At 36.2% G+C, this 14060-nt stretch overlaps 1 protein-coding gene across 1 annotated transcript in view; it reads right to left on the bottom strand.

Annotated features, from left to right (window-relative positions):
* PIK3C2A (phosphatidylinositol-4-phosphate 3-kinase, catalytic subunit type 2 alpha) overlaps window positions 1-14060 on the bottom strand; it is a 95471-nt gene that overhangs the window by 33360 nt on the left and 48051 nt on the right. Inside the window, exons 5-11 of the mRNA XM_012654351.1 lie at window positions 12986-13106; window positions 12152-12263; window positions 10463-10542; window positions 10268-10331; window positions 2176-2319; window positions 810-858; window positions 519-729 (exon numbers count right to left, since the gene is read on the bottom strand). Coding sequence (XP_012509805.1) covers window positions 519-729; window positions 810-858; window positions 2176-2319; window positions 10268-10331; window positions 10463-10542; window positions 12152-12263; window positions 12986-13106 — 781 coding nt within the window. The remainder of the gene's footprint in view (window positions 1-518; window positions 730-809; window positions 859-2175; window positions 2320-10267; window positions 10332-10462; window positions 10543-12151; window positions 12264-12985; window positions 13107-14060) is intronic.

Raw genomic sequence — 14060 nt, 5'->3', positions numbered from 1 at the left:
TTGCAAAAATCATGCCGGGGATGGTGGTTCACGCCTCCTTCATGCAAAAACCTTTCCAGTTTTGACCGAGTAGCTGGGACTACGGGCATGCGCCACCATGGCCGGCTAATTTTTTCTATATATATATATATTTTTTTTAGTTGTCCAGATCATTTCTTTCTATTTTTTAGTAGAGACAGGGATTCGCTCTTGCTCAGGCTGGTCTCGAACTCCTGACCTTGAGAGATCCACCCTCCTCGGCCTCCCAGAGTGCTAGGATTACAGGCGTGAGCCACCGCGCCCGGCCTGCTTTGGTAAGTTTTAACATATATTTTCCTGTCCTTTTTGCATGTAAGAGTTATATTTTTTACCATAACAGTTTCAAACATCTCTGCAATTTTTATGAAAACCACAAAAGTATCTGCTGATTCTTGTATCATCATTTAAAATGCTAAAATAACAATGATTGCTGACATTTTAGAAGATTAGAATAGCTTCTAGATAAAGCTGTGCATACTTTCTTTTAAAGTGTTACTTACTTTGATACCCAGTTACTTGAAATTCCATGTGCAGCAAAAATAGTAAACTGGAGCTGTTCTGTTGTAGTCCATGCTTCTTTGATGTTCCTGTTACTTTGGGCACAGTCTGCAGGACTCCTACCAGAATTTGCATGGAGTCTGAGAAGATCATAAATTGCTGCAGTTAACTGGTCCATGCTTACTTGAACAGAATTTTCAGGATTCAGTGAGCCTAGATTTAAGTAAAATATTAATATAATTCTCTGAAAAAGTAACGATAATTTCTCTAATTCAAAGAATTTAAACACATACCCAGAGTTGAACTCTTGCTAGTGTCTCCTCCTCCTGACAATGAAGTCATCTGCATACACACACACACATATTAGACAGAAAATTGCCCATGACATAATATAAAATGTTTACCTTTATCTTTGATACATTTAATTAAATGCTATGTCAAAGAAAGCCTTCCCAAGGGAAACCTCCTAAGTGTCTGTAGAACTAACAATACAATAAAGAATGCAAAAAGAAAGAGAAAAACCCAAAATAAATAGATGATTTTTACTATTAAGAAACTCATAGTAAGTGAAGATTACAACAAAATATCAGCAATACAACAGTCTGCCTTGTTAAACCAATTAAGTAATTAATATTAATTTGAAGCCCAGAAGTGATAAGTACACTATTATAGTATTTTACTTTCCATTGGTTGCTCTATAGTAGCATAACAATATCCTTAAAGAAAAAAACCCTAGAACTCTATTTATTACCATTTGATGATTCAAAAAAGCTTTTATCATTATTTAAATTGGGCTCCCCTTCTACCTACTCTCTGCTCCTTTATCCAGCAAATAGGTAAAATAAATAGAAGCCTCAGACATTAGGACTATGGTAGTTAATCACCTCCAAGTGATTTCTTATTTTTTTTTAACATCTAAAAAGACGCACAAAATAATAAAGTAGAAATAAAGAAACCCAAATCTCCATATACCATCTGAATAGGATCTCTTTGAGAACGAATGGACTGAGTTATCTCTTAGATATCAAGGGACACACTATCAACATAACTTTTTCATTTTTTAAATTTATGGTGGCTGTTGAGGTCCACCGCTTCTTTCATCCTTCCTATCAAAGACATAAACATCCCTATGAACAGAATTAATTAAATACCCATGGAAATACCACAAGGAGAGCTTTTATTAAAAGCAACAGTATGACATAAAGAGAAGGCTCCTAACCTTGCTGCTTCTGAGGCAGTAAGTCACTACTTCTGAGGCCTCTTGGTCTTTTCAACAGGGAGTGGGTATGATCCGAAGCAGAATTTCTGCCCACTGGCAATAGACATTTCTACGCAGAGGGCAAAGTGATAGCTACTACCATCCAGATGCTCCAAGCTTAGTATCTACCTTTAAACCCCCAAACAACTCATTTATGACAGAGGTTCTCCTCTGCACACAGAAGGTTCACCTAATTCAATGTCATCTCTGATAAAGCAGTCTATCTCCTTACCAAGGCATCCCCACCTAACCAAGCAAGTGACTGAATCAACTTAAAAGTAAAAGCCAAAGTTAGAATGATAATATTTTGTCCAGCAGAAGGCAAAAACCTCCCAGTTTAAGTGATAGATGCTCACTCAGGTACATATTGTGACAAAATGCTACTTACTAAAAATACTCACATCAGCAGTTTTACTCCTTGGAAGATTAACGGCTCTCTTTAGCTTCTTTACTGATTCTGTAATGGCAAGAGTCTCTACACCATCTAAAGCACTACAGATTTTTCTTACAGCTTTAATTACTTGATCTACTGCTCGGTGCTGGTTCTTTAAAAATAAAAAGTAAAATAAACATAAGTAAGTGAAATTTAAAGGACCAATTTCGGAGATGAAGTAAAAAACTAGATATTTTAGATATGCCTAACAGATATTCTCTACTCTTTTGCGATGAAAAAGAAAAGAAAAAAACATAGCTTTTCAATTATATAGTTTATTTTGAAGTAGGAAAAAGCAAAGCTTGATTAATTTTCACTTTGTCTGACATAATTATGCAAATGCCATTAATTTCTTATTAGAACCAGATGCATAAGCAATAAATTAGTAGCAAATTACTAAAACTAGAACTATATTTTAATTCCCATTTGTAAATAATGTCCACATCGAAAATAATCCTTCCCTTCCTCCTGCAAAAATTTGGTACCAAAAACCAAGTTCTTCAGAGTTTGGTCACATATTAATAACACTGGGCAACATTAACTTTTAAGCATCATTTACATCTATACAGCCATTACTTCCTAAGTTTTATCTGATCAAAAAACTTCTTTGAGGACAATTCTTTTGCATCATGCCATCACAGTTAATTTCACCATGATCCAAAAGTATACATGTACTAACATATTGTAAAATCACTTACCTGATGAGAAGAATTTAAAAATCCTTCTCTACTCTTAATGAGAAGTACATACCTCATTAAGAAACATTCATTAATTCATAAAACATTTATGCCAAACTTTTATGCCAAGTACTGTTAGAATGGGCTGAAACTCAGTACTATACCATCCCTTAAAAATTTAAAGTTTTCCACCCTTGAGGCTTGGCTAACATAGACTGAATATTCCCTTCACCTTCAAGCTTAAATGTGAAATCACCTAATTTTCTAAAACACCTGATTACCCTGAAGTCCTCAGGGCCTGAAGGTCTGTTTTCTGGTGCCCCAATTTTGCTTACTCAACCTATATTCTGCTTCCTTTTACTACGCCTTCATGCAAAAACCTTTCCAGTTTTGACGCTCAGGCCATTCTCCTATATCATTCTATATCATTCTTTATGTGCCAATTATCAATTCATTATCTATCAGTTTCAAAATCTATTCTTCTTTTGCTCTACTTCGTGATACTGGAGCTAGAACCTATAAACAATTGTCTTTGCCAGCTCACACAATGTTAGGTTTTGTCAATAGAACACACAGAAGAGACAATCGCATGCAAGAACATTAGGAAGATACTTCCCATCTGGATTCCAGTCCTCTATTTTTTAAAATTCAGCGTTAGAGCTCAGTGTTCCTCATAGACCAGTTCTACTTGCACCCTCAGACAGACCATGCTCTTCGTATCTGACAGCTCTAAATAAAGTCCTCTAGCAAGTTTCTTTGTCATAGGCAACGTGTGTGTTCCTGTGGGAGAGCCTAATTTTGGTCTGGGGTTGGGATAGAGGTCTTGGCATAAGTTCTTAGAGTTTCTTCACTGTCCATTTTTCCTTAGCCTAGAGGTGACAGCAACCTTTTTATATCTGCGATTTCTAGAACCCTTAAAGTAGGGTTGGCAAATTTTTTCTTTAAAAGGCCAGTTAGTAAATATTTTAGGCTTTGTGGGCCATACAGCCTTTGTCACGATTCAACTCTGCCATTAAGATGGGAAAACACAGACAATACATAAGCAAATGACCATGGCTGTGATCCAATAAAACTTTATTTGCAAAAACAGGGAGCAGATCAGATTTGGTGTTTGAGCCACAGTATACCAACTCCTGTCTTATGAGTCCTCTTTCACCCCTTTGAATAGTCAACCATCTTTTACTAATTAACAATTCTTTAAATTTTCCTGTTCAAATAACTAGTATAGTTTCTGTCTCCTGACTGGCCCACACTGGTATGTCTTCCTATTCACATGCAATCATCCCCCAATGCATGCCATATTTTTGCTCTGGATATTTATCTGAGTTTCTATCCTATGCCCTGTAATAAAAGGCTCAGTTCCATAAATGTTCATGTGGAAAATTCACAATATCTTCAACCCCAAAACTATACCCTGTCAGTGCCTTAACTACAGTATCATACACTGATCACAAGCTCCTTTTCTTCTAGCCCTCACGCCCTCATTCTGACCAAACTCTCTTCTCTGCTTCTTCTACTAGACAGCCAAGTACTTCTAAGAAAATCTCACAACCACACAGATTGAACAGTCCCCGATTTTAGCAGGAACCTCCATGCCACTCAGCATTTCTTTCATCTGTCCTTGGTCAGCTCTCCTTTCCCTTTCCCATAGAATATTAAACCAACCCATCATGCCTTGCCTCAAAACTCCTACTGCCACCCTAACTTCATTTTAGCAAAATGAATTAACTTCTCATCTCCAGAAATTAAAGGCCAAGAACAATCAAAACTTATCCAACTTCCTAACTGGGTGTAGTGGCTCACGTCCATAGTCCCAACTATTCAGGAGCTTAAGATGGGAGAATGAATTGAGCCCAGGAATTTGAGGCCAGCCTAGGCAACATAGCCACACCCCATCTCTTAAAGATAAAAACAAACAAAAAATACTTTCGAAACTTTCTGACCTCCCCCTAAAAATCTATCCAAGAGAAATTAAAACATATATGCACACACAGACTTCTACATAAATGTGTTTATAGCAGCATTATTCATGACAACTAAAAACTCTAAATGTAAGCCCAAATGTTCATCAGTTGGTAAATGGATAAACAAAATGTGGTATAACCATACAATGGAATAGTACTCAGCAATAAAAAAGGGAACAAACTACAGATACATACTATATAACATTCATACTACAACATGGATGGACCTCTAAAACAGTATGGTGTGAGAAAGAAACCAGGTGTAAAAAACTACATAATGTATGATTCCACTTACATGAAATGACCAGAAAAGGCAAATCTATAAGACAAGAAGCAGATCAGAAGTTATTTGGGGCTGGGGATTAGAGTGGGAATTAACTGCAAATTGGTATAAGGAGACTTTTGGGAGTGATGAAAATGTTCTAAAATTGGATTGTAGTGATAACTGTACAACTTTATGCATTTACTAAAAATCACTGAATTGTATATATACAATGGGTAAATTTTATAATGTGTAAATTATACCTCAGTAAAGCTATAAACAATTAAGGAGCAGTACATATGATACAGAGTTAGTATTTTATATACAATGGTTAGTGAAGAGCCCTCTGATGACATTTGAGTACAAGACCTTAATAAAGTGAAAGGGCGAGTCACATAAATATCTGGGGGAAGAGCATTAGAGGGAAAAACAAGTACAAGGGTCCTCAATGGGGAGCATACCTGGTAGAAAACCAACCAGAAAAAAAGAAAGGGAAGTGATAAGAAGCCAGATCAGAAAGGTAGTGGGTCAGACTGTGAAGCTACAATCAGGCCTTTGAATTTCACTGAGTAGGGCAGTAAACTGGATTTTCAGCAAGAGTGGAATGATCTAACTTTTTTTAAAAAGTTTACAAAGTTTATTTAACTTTTCAAAGAACCATTTTTTGGCTTAGATTTTCTCTTATGTTACATTTGCTTTCTGCTCTTATTTTCATTTTTTTAAATAAAACTTTTTCTTTAGAAATTATTTTAGATTTACAGAAAGTTGCAAAAATCATGCCGGGGATGGTGGTTCACGCCTGTAATCCTAGCACTCTGGGAGGCTGAGACTGGAGGATCGCTCAAGGTCAGGAGTTCGAGACCAGCCTGAGCAAGAGTGAGACCCCCATCTCTACTAAAGATAGAAAGAAATTAGCCAAACAACTAAAAATATACAGAAAAAATTAGCCATGCATGGTGGCACATGCCTACAGTCCCAGCTACTAGGGAGGCTGAGGCAGTAGGATTGCTTGAGCCCAGGAGTTGGAGGTTGCTGTGAGCTAGGCTGATGCCACGACACTCTAGCCTAGGCAACAGAGTGAGATTCTGTCTCAAAAAAAAAAAAATCATACAATGAATCCCCATATTACATTAAAGGAAACTAAGTTAAGTAACATCTTACATAACCATTTGTCAAAACTAAGACATTAATACTTATACATTGCTATTAAGTAAACTTTAGAATTTATTCAGATTTCATCAGTTTTTCCACTAACAACCTTTTTCTCTTCCAGGATATAATCCAGGATACAGCACTGCACTTAGTAATTTATCTTTAAAAGATCATTTTGTGGAAGACAGGTTGTAGAAAGACAAGGGTAGAAGCTGGGAGACTAGCAAGGAACTACTGCAACCAACTAGGGCTGTAGCTTTGGTAGTGATGAAAAGTGGCCACATTCTGAATGTATTCCCAAGATAGAGCTGACAGGAATTAGACTGAATGTGGGATGTGAAAGATATTTTTCTTGAGAAGTTAAGGATGACTGTAAGGTTTTAGCCTGAGCAAATGAAGAAGGGAGTTGCCATTTATTAAGAAGGGGGAATAACAAAAGCGGCTATGCATGTGTGAAAGCAGAGGGCATATGGCATATATCTGTGTACCTTCCTCTCAGTTTTGCTCTGAACCTAAAACTGTTCTTGAAAAATAAAGTCTTTAGAAAAAGGGGGAAGACTGATGAATGAATAGATATGAAGGGTAACATAAAAAATTCGGTTTTGTACATCTTAAATTTTAAATGTTAATTAATTAGGCATTCACATAAAGATATCAAGTAGTAGATATTTGAGTCTAGAGTTGGGGAAATGGTCAAGGCTAGGCATATAAATTTTAGAGTCATCAGCATAGGGATGTAGCAAGATCACCTATGATGTAAATATAGAGAGAAGAGGTTCTAGAATTGGGGACCTCTTGTTCTAATGTTTAACAGTGTGGAAGATAAGGAGATCATAAGGAAGAAGCCACAGGTGAGAGTGAGATAGAGTAGCCAATGGAAGTAGGGAAACCAAGAAGGTGATATCCCAGAGGCCAGACAAGTATTTCAAGAAGGAAGAAATGATCAACGATATCAAAGAAAAGTAAAGACTAAGAACTGATGACTGGATTCAGGATAATGGAAGTCCTTGATGACCTTAGTAAGTGCAGCTTCAGGAACACACTAAGAATAAGACTGACTAGAGTTGGTTCATAAAAGAATGTGAAGAGAGGAAATGGAAGCAGCAAAAGCATAAGTTTTGCTCCAAGGAGAATAGAGAAGTGGGGTGCTGCAGCAGATGGATGTGGATTTTTATTTTAAGATGGGTAACTGTTTTCTTCTCTACCGCAGTAATTTTCCTGGTGATCTCATCTGGTTGTATAGCTGCAAAATACTGTTTATATTCTGATGATTCCCAAGTTTATTATCTCTAGTTTGGATATTCAACACAAAATTCCAGATTTACATCAACTGCCTACTCAGTGTCTCTATTTGGATGAATAATAGTCATCTCAAACAAAACATCCAAAGTGAGTTCCTAATCTTTCCTCCAAACCTGTTTTTCTCACAGTTTTCCACATTTCACTAGAAGGTAACTCCAAACTTTCAGTTGCTCAGGTAGAAACTCTTAGGAGTTACCCTAAATTCTTCTCTCTTCTCATGTTCCAAATCTAATCTATGGGTAAATCTTCCTGGTATTAATTTCAAAATATATCACAGCATTCAAACTCATCTCATCACTTCTACTACAATCACCCTGGTCCAGGCCATCATCCCCTCTCCATGGCTAGCAAAACATCTTCCTAATGGAATTGTTTCCACTCTTGCCCATCCCCCCTCTACTACAGCTCCAAAAGCCTAGCACACCTTGTATGTTCCAGGCACATTCCCTCCTTGGGCCATTGTACTCATTGTCCTGTCTCCCTGGAACACTCATGCCCCAAATGACCAGACAGCTTTTCCCTTTCCTTCCTCCTCCAGGTCTTTGTTGAAGTTCATTTCTTCTCAGTGAGGCCTTCTCTGACTACCCTATTTGAAGTTACAACATTATTCTCCTCCTACATTTTTCTCTACAGCCCTGACCATCTCATATTACATTTTACAGTTTCTTTTGTTCATTGCCATATTCTCAGCACCTACAACACTGCCTCACAACGAGGAGATACTCGGTAAATATTTTTTGAATGAATGAATACATTTACATGCTGGTAAGAAAGTACTAGCTACAAATCTGGAAGTCATCCTACACTCACACTCTTTCCTCTTTATTACTCATATCCAATCACCTACCAAAATCTTATCAATTTTATCTCCTAAATATTGTCAGTTCCCTCCTTTGTACCTTCACCATGCTCATCATCTTTCAGCTGTACTACTATGGAAAACCTTTCTAAGTAGTCTCCACGAAACCAATCCCAGCCTTAAATCTAACTTCCAAAGTATGGCCAGAGTGATTTCAGAGTGCAGGACTAAACAAGTCACTCACTCCACCCTACTCCCCACCATCCAATAAAAACACTGTTAAGTGGCTAAAGCAGGGGTCAGCCAGCTTTTTCTGCACAGGGCCAAATAGTAAATGGGTTAGGCTTTGTAGGTATACTACCTCTGTTCCAAATGTTCAACTCTACTGTTAGAATACAATTGAAAATGACAATATATAAACAAATGGGTGTGGTTGTAGTAAAAAAAAATTTTATTTACAAAAACAGAAAGTGGTCCCCTGACCTAGAAGATAAAGTAAAATTCCTTAACTTGGATTATAAAGTGGCAACTTATGTCTGGCTATCTTCAATGTTATCTCCCAATCCTTATTTCACATTTTATACTCTATTACAGAACTGCTTATACTTCCACATAAGTATTGCACCTATTTATGCCCTTCCCAACTTTCTTCTGGCTAATTCATACAGTTTAAGATTTCGCTCAGGTAACATTCCTTTTAAGAGGCCTTCCCTAGACCTTCAAATTAGTAAGGTGCCCTTCCTTGATCTGCCAAAGAATTCAACACATACAATTATACTACACATTTACTACACTACATTGAAATTTTGTTTAAATATCCTACCATTAGTTTATAAGTTCCTGATAGGTGGGGACTAGATCATTCATTTTCGTAACTCCAGCATTTAGCCTTTAGTAAGCATCCAATAAATTCTCCTTGAATTGAACTGAAGGTTCCTCTTAGTAATAAAACTGAAGTGAAAGTAAACATGTTGACTCAAGCATTATCAAGAATTTCTGTTAATAAGTTGGGTCAGGCCGGGCGCGGTGGCTCACGCCTGTAATCCTAGCACTCTGGGAGGCCGAGGCAGGAGGACTGTTTGAGCTCAGGAGTTCGAGACCAGGCTGAGCAAGAGCGAGACCCCGTCTCTACTAAAAATAGAAAGAAATTAATTGGACAACTAAAAATATATAGAAAAAATTAGCCGGGCATGGTGGCACATGCCTGTAGTCCCAGCTACTTAGGAGGCTGAGGAAGAAGGATCGCTTGAGCCCAGGAGTTTGAGGTTGCTGTGAGCTAGGATGATGCCACAGCACTCTACCCCGGGCAACACAGTGAGACTCTGTCTCAAAAAAAAAAAAAAAATAAGTTGGGTCAGAAAAGAAGACATCAAACATCAAAATCAAGAATATAGTTTTTGCTTTTTTTTTTTTTTTTAAAAGAGACAGGGTCATGCTTATGTCGCCCAGGCTGGAATGCAGTGGTGTGATCATAGCTCACTACAACTTCAAACTCCTAGGTTCAAGTTATCCTCCTACTTCAGCCTCCCAAGTGGCTAGGATTAGAGATGTGTGCCACCACACCCAGCTAAGTTTTTAATTTTTTTGTAGAGACAGGGTCTTGCTATGTTGCCAGGCTGGCCTTGAAACTCCTGATCTCAAACGATCCTCCCACTTCAGCCTTCCAAAGTGCTGGGATTATAGGCACACCACCTTGTCTGGCCTAAAAATTATAGTTTTAAAAGTCCTAAAATATTTAACCCAATGCCAACACTAGCATTGGAAACAAGAATCTTTAAATCGTGTCAAAATGTGAATTAAGACTTCAGAATTTTACAGATTTGCACTTCACCCTTTAGATCATTTTATTAATTTTCATTAATTTCATAAAATGTCTAAAGTCCTAAAAAAAAAAAAAGACTTACTCCAATTTGAAGAGCCAGCTCCACTTGGTTGTGATAAGAATCTAAGAGTTCTTCAACAGGGTGTCTGAAAGAAAGAACAGTTATTGTGGCTAAAGGGCACTATATACAAAAATGATTGTTTTAATCACCAAAAGAAATGTATTCACATCCAAAAATAAAGTTTGAAAACTGTAATTAATGCTTTAGATGCTATACCTTGTTATGACTTCTTTATAAGGTTTTTCTATTTGATGCAGGTGTTTGTTCAAATCCACAGGTGTTGAATCATCTTCTGCCTACACAAACACATATACGCAAATGTTTACCAAAACATCAAATCCACTCCTTGGTCTTTCTATTGTCAAATTAAATATGGTTAAATGTATGATGAAATACTGAAATTAAAGTGATTTTTTTCAGAACTGAAGAAAAAATACTATCAGAATTAAATATTTATAATTGACTCAATTATAAAAGTGACTCAATAACTCTGAAAAAACTTTTGGTTTTTAAATGGAAAACATAAATGCTTTTAAGTTTAGTTTCTGATACATAAATAGCTCTTAAGGCAAAAACTACTTCTGCCTATACAGAGAGAATTAGAGAGCTAAAAACACTTTTAAAGATGGCTGACAGCCAAATGAAGGTGGGATGGAGATCAGATGGGGAAAATACCACTTCAATTTCTGTATCATTTTTTCTAATGATAATCAAGTTTCCTCCAACTCCCTTCCAACCCGTAATAAACAAGGTACTGCTCTCTTCTATCATAAGTCCACATTATGTAGATGTAGTCAAACACATCATTCGTTAAGAAACTGAAAAGTTACTAATGACTGCCAAAATGTACTGAATTTTGTGAAATAGTTTCCATCCAAATGAAATAAATTCTACCTAACATAGAAGCAAAAATATAAGAAAAGAGAACAAAGAAAAAAGAAAGAAATGACTGGTATTTTTCCATCTAAAATTCTACCAAATGAAGAGCAATTCTCTTTAGAGATTAAAACTTCACTTATAAATTCACCAAGGGTTTATACAGTAATACAATGGCTAAATTTCCTGCATTGTATTTTGCTTTAACCTCAAAAAAAAGTACTGAACGTTTTGTTTTATTTTTGAGACAGAGTCTGGCTTTGTTGCCCTAGCTAGAGTGCCGTGGCGTCAGACTAGCTCACAGCAACCTCAAACTCCTGGGCTCAAGCGATGCTTCTGCCTCAGCCTCCCAAGTAGCTGGGACTACAGGCATGCACCACCATGCCCGGCTAATTTTTTCTCTATATGTATTTTTTTAGTTGTCCAGATCATTTCTTTCTATTTTTTAGTAGAGACGGGGGTCTCTCTTGCTCAGGCTGGTCTCGAACTCCTGACCTTGAGCGATCCACCCGCCTTGGCCTCCCAGAGTGCTAGGATTACAGGCGTGAGCCACCGCGCCTGGCCTGAACGTTTTGTTTTTTAAGAGCATTCACTTGCTGAAGTACTGGACTTTTAAAACAAGGAATTAGTTTTCATTTTATGAGAAATAATTTATTTTTCTCAGTTTGGTACAAAGGTCAATATGGACCTTTTTTTCCCCCAACCCATATTTAGTTTTCAAAATCTTTCCTTAATCCTCATTTTCCTTGACTGACCCTGATGTTTTCACTTGTATGTAAAACTATTACAAATCAAACTTTTAATTCCTCCACTTTGATTTTCAAACATGCCTCTGCCTCTGAGGAGTATGCTATCTAAACCTCCATGAAAGAAAATCTCCAGAATCTGCTTGAAAACAACTCCTGTTGACAATTTCGTCACCCCATTCCAACCCAGAATTCTTGAAAAATGTACAAATTGAAAATTGGTTAATCAGCAGAATTATGGAGATTCGACCAAACGCAAATCAATTATAAGATACACACTTACTGTTCGGGCCAGATTTTGGCACATGGCACTGAAGGTCAAGAGTTGCAGTCTAATCTCTGTGTCCCATTTTCGACAGTTTTGAATATGTTCATGACTTCCAAGGCAATGGTTACTGTTAAAATATATTAATTATTCACTATACTACTCAAATTAGAAACTATAGAGGTGAGAGTAAAATATAAATTACATCTGAATCAGAAACTGAAGAGAATGGTAAAATACAGAGTTCACTTTTTAACCAACTGTGAGCATTTAAACAGAGGAATTATTCTTTATGAGAAGAGTCAAAGTGAAGAAGATGAAGACAAAGATGAAGAAGGAAGTAAGAAAAATAGGGGCAGGGCATTTCTAGTAGTCTAGGAAAATGAAATCTACAAAACGATTAGACTAAATGCTAGATATAACAAATTACCTGGTTAAGAAAAAGATTCACATAATTATTACTTCAGGTAACTAAAAAAAATTACAGCTGACTACTGTCCATAAAGTAACAGTGCGTGATACAAAAGGAAAATGGAGTCTATAATAATGTGATTATTGACTCTTCACAAAAAGAAAAAAAACATCATATTCACTTATTAACCAATTGCCTGCAATTCCTCCTGTATAAGACCATAAACTTCCTAAGGGAATACCAGGTCTTACTTATCTCTGAAATCTCACCACTGTCTTAGATATGACATCTTATACATAGTACATCTCAATACAAGTTTATTGATCCCACGAATCAACTCAAATAGGACCCAATGTATTTTTTATTATAAATTTTACTTGAAAAATTTCTAATTAAAATGAAATTTCCAAAGATACTGTTCAGTAGTTAAATGAACTTACTTCTGTAGCACTTCCTCTTGACCACAAACTTTCAGAACATAACTGCCAACATCTACTTGATTCAAGTCATCATGTACCCAGCAAAGGGCTTGCATTATAATGATTTCTACAGTAGAACTCACTGTAAAAGAGTTAGTCATCATTTTCATTTTATTCATGTACCTCTAAGTATATACTTATACAAGACTGTACTGTGTATAATCTAAGATAGCACTGTACAACAGAAATATAATGTAAGCCACATATGAAGGCCACATAAATAATTAAAAATATTCTAGTAGCCACATTGAAAAAAGTAAAGAGGTCAACTAATTTTAATAATATGTTTTATTGAACCTAATACAGTTGGTACCCTCATCTGTGAGTTCTGCATCCATGGATTTAATCAACATCAGATGGAAAATATTTGAAAAGAAAAAAATTGTATCTGTACTGAACATGTGCAGACTTTTTTCCTTGTCATCATCCCCTAAACAATATAGTACAGCAACTATTTACACAGCATTTACATTGTATTAGATATTATAAGTAATCTATAGACGATTTAAAGTATATGGGAGGATATGCATAGATTATTTGCAAATACTATGCCTTTTATATCAGAGATTTGAGCATCCTGGATTTTTGGTATCCAAGGGAGGTCCTGGAACCAGTGCCCCACAGATGACACTTAGCAGTATCTAGCAAACAATGATTTAAAATAAATTATAAGAAAAAGAATCGCTATTTTAAATGTTTGTCATTTGCCCAGTAAATTTTCCAATGAAGAATAAAAATACAGCAAATAGCAGTATTGTTCAATTATCATTCTTGGCAAAAGATGGATACTAAGATTACAACACATTAAAAACTAAAGCTTTTAAAGTAACCTATTTCTATACTTAAAGCTTCTATGTTTAATTTTTTAAAAAGAGTGATTACATTAAAATTACATGAAAATTAGTGGCTTGGCAAAAAAGGCCTCTATCTATCTAATATAATAATCTCTAATATAACAGCTACATTTCTGAATAGTCAAATGTAAGGTGACATTTATACTTTGAACACCCAAACCACTTCTACCATAATTTGGTTA

This window comes from Propithecus coquereli, unplaced genomic scaffold (genome assembly GCF_000956105.1).
Source record: "Propithecus coquereli isolate 6110/MARCELLA unplaced genomic scaffold, Pcoq_1.0 Scaffold44, whole genome shotgun sequence".
Classification (NCBI taxonomy): domain Eukaryota; kingdom Metazoa; phylum Chordata; class Mammalia; order Primates; family Indriidae; genus Propithecus; species Propithecus coquereli.
The sequence above is the reverse complement of the archived record's forward strand: the minus strand, read 5'-3'. Positions and strand labels throughout refer to the sequence as shown.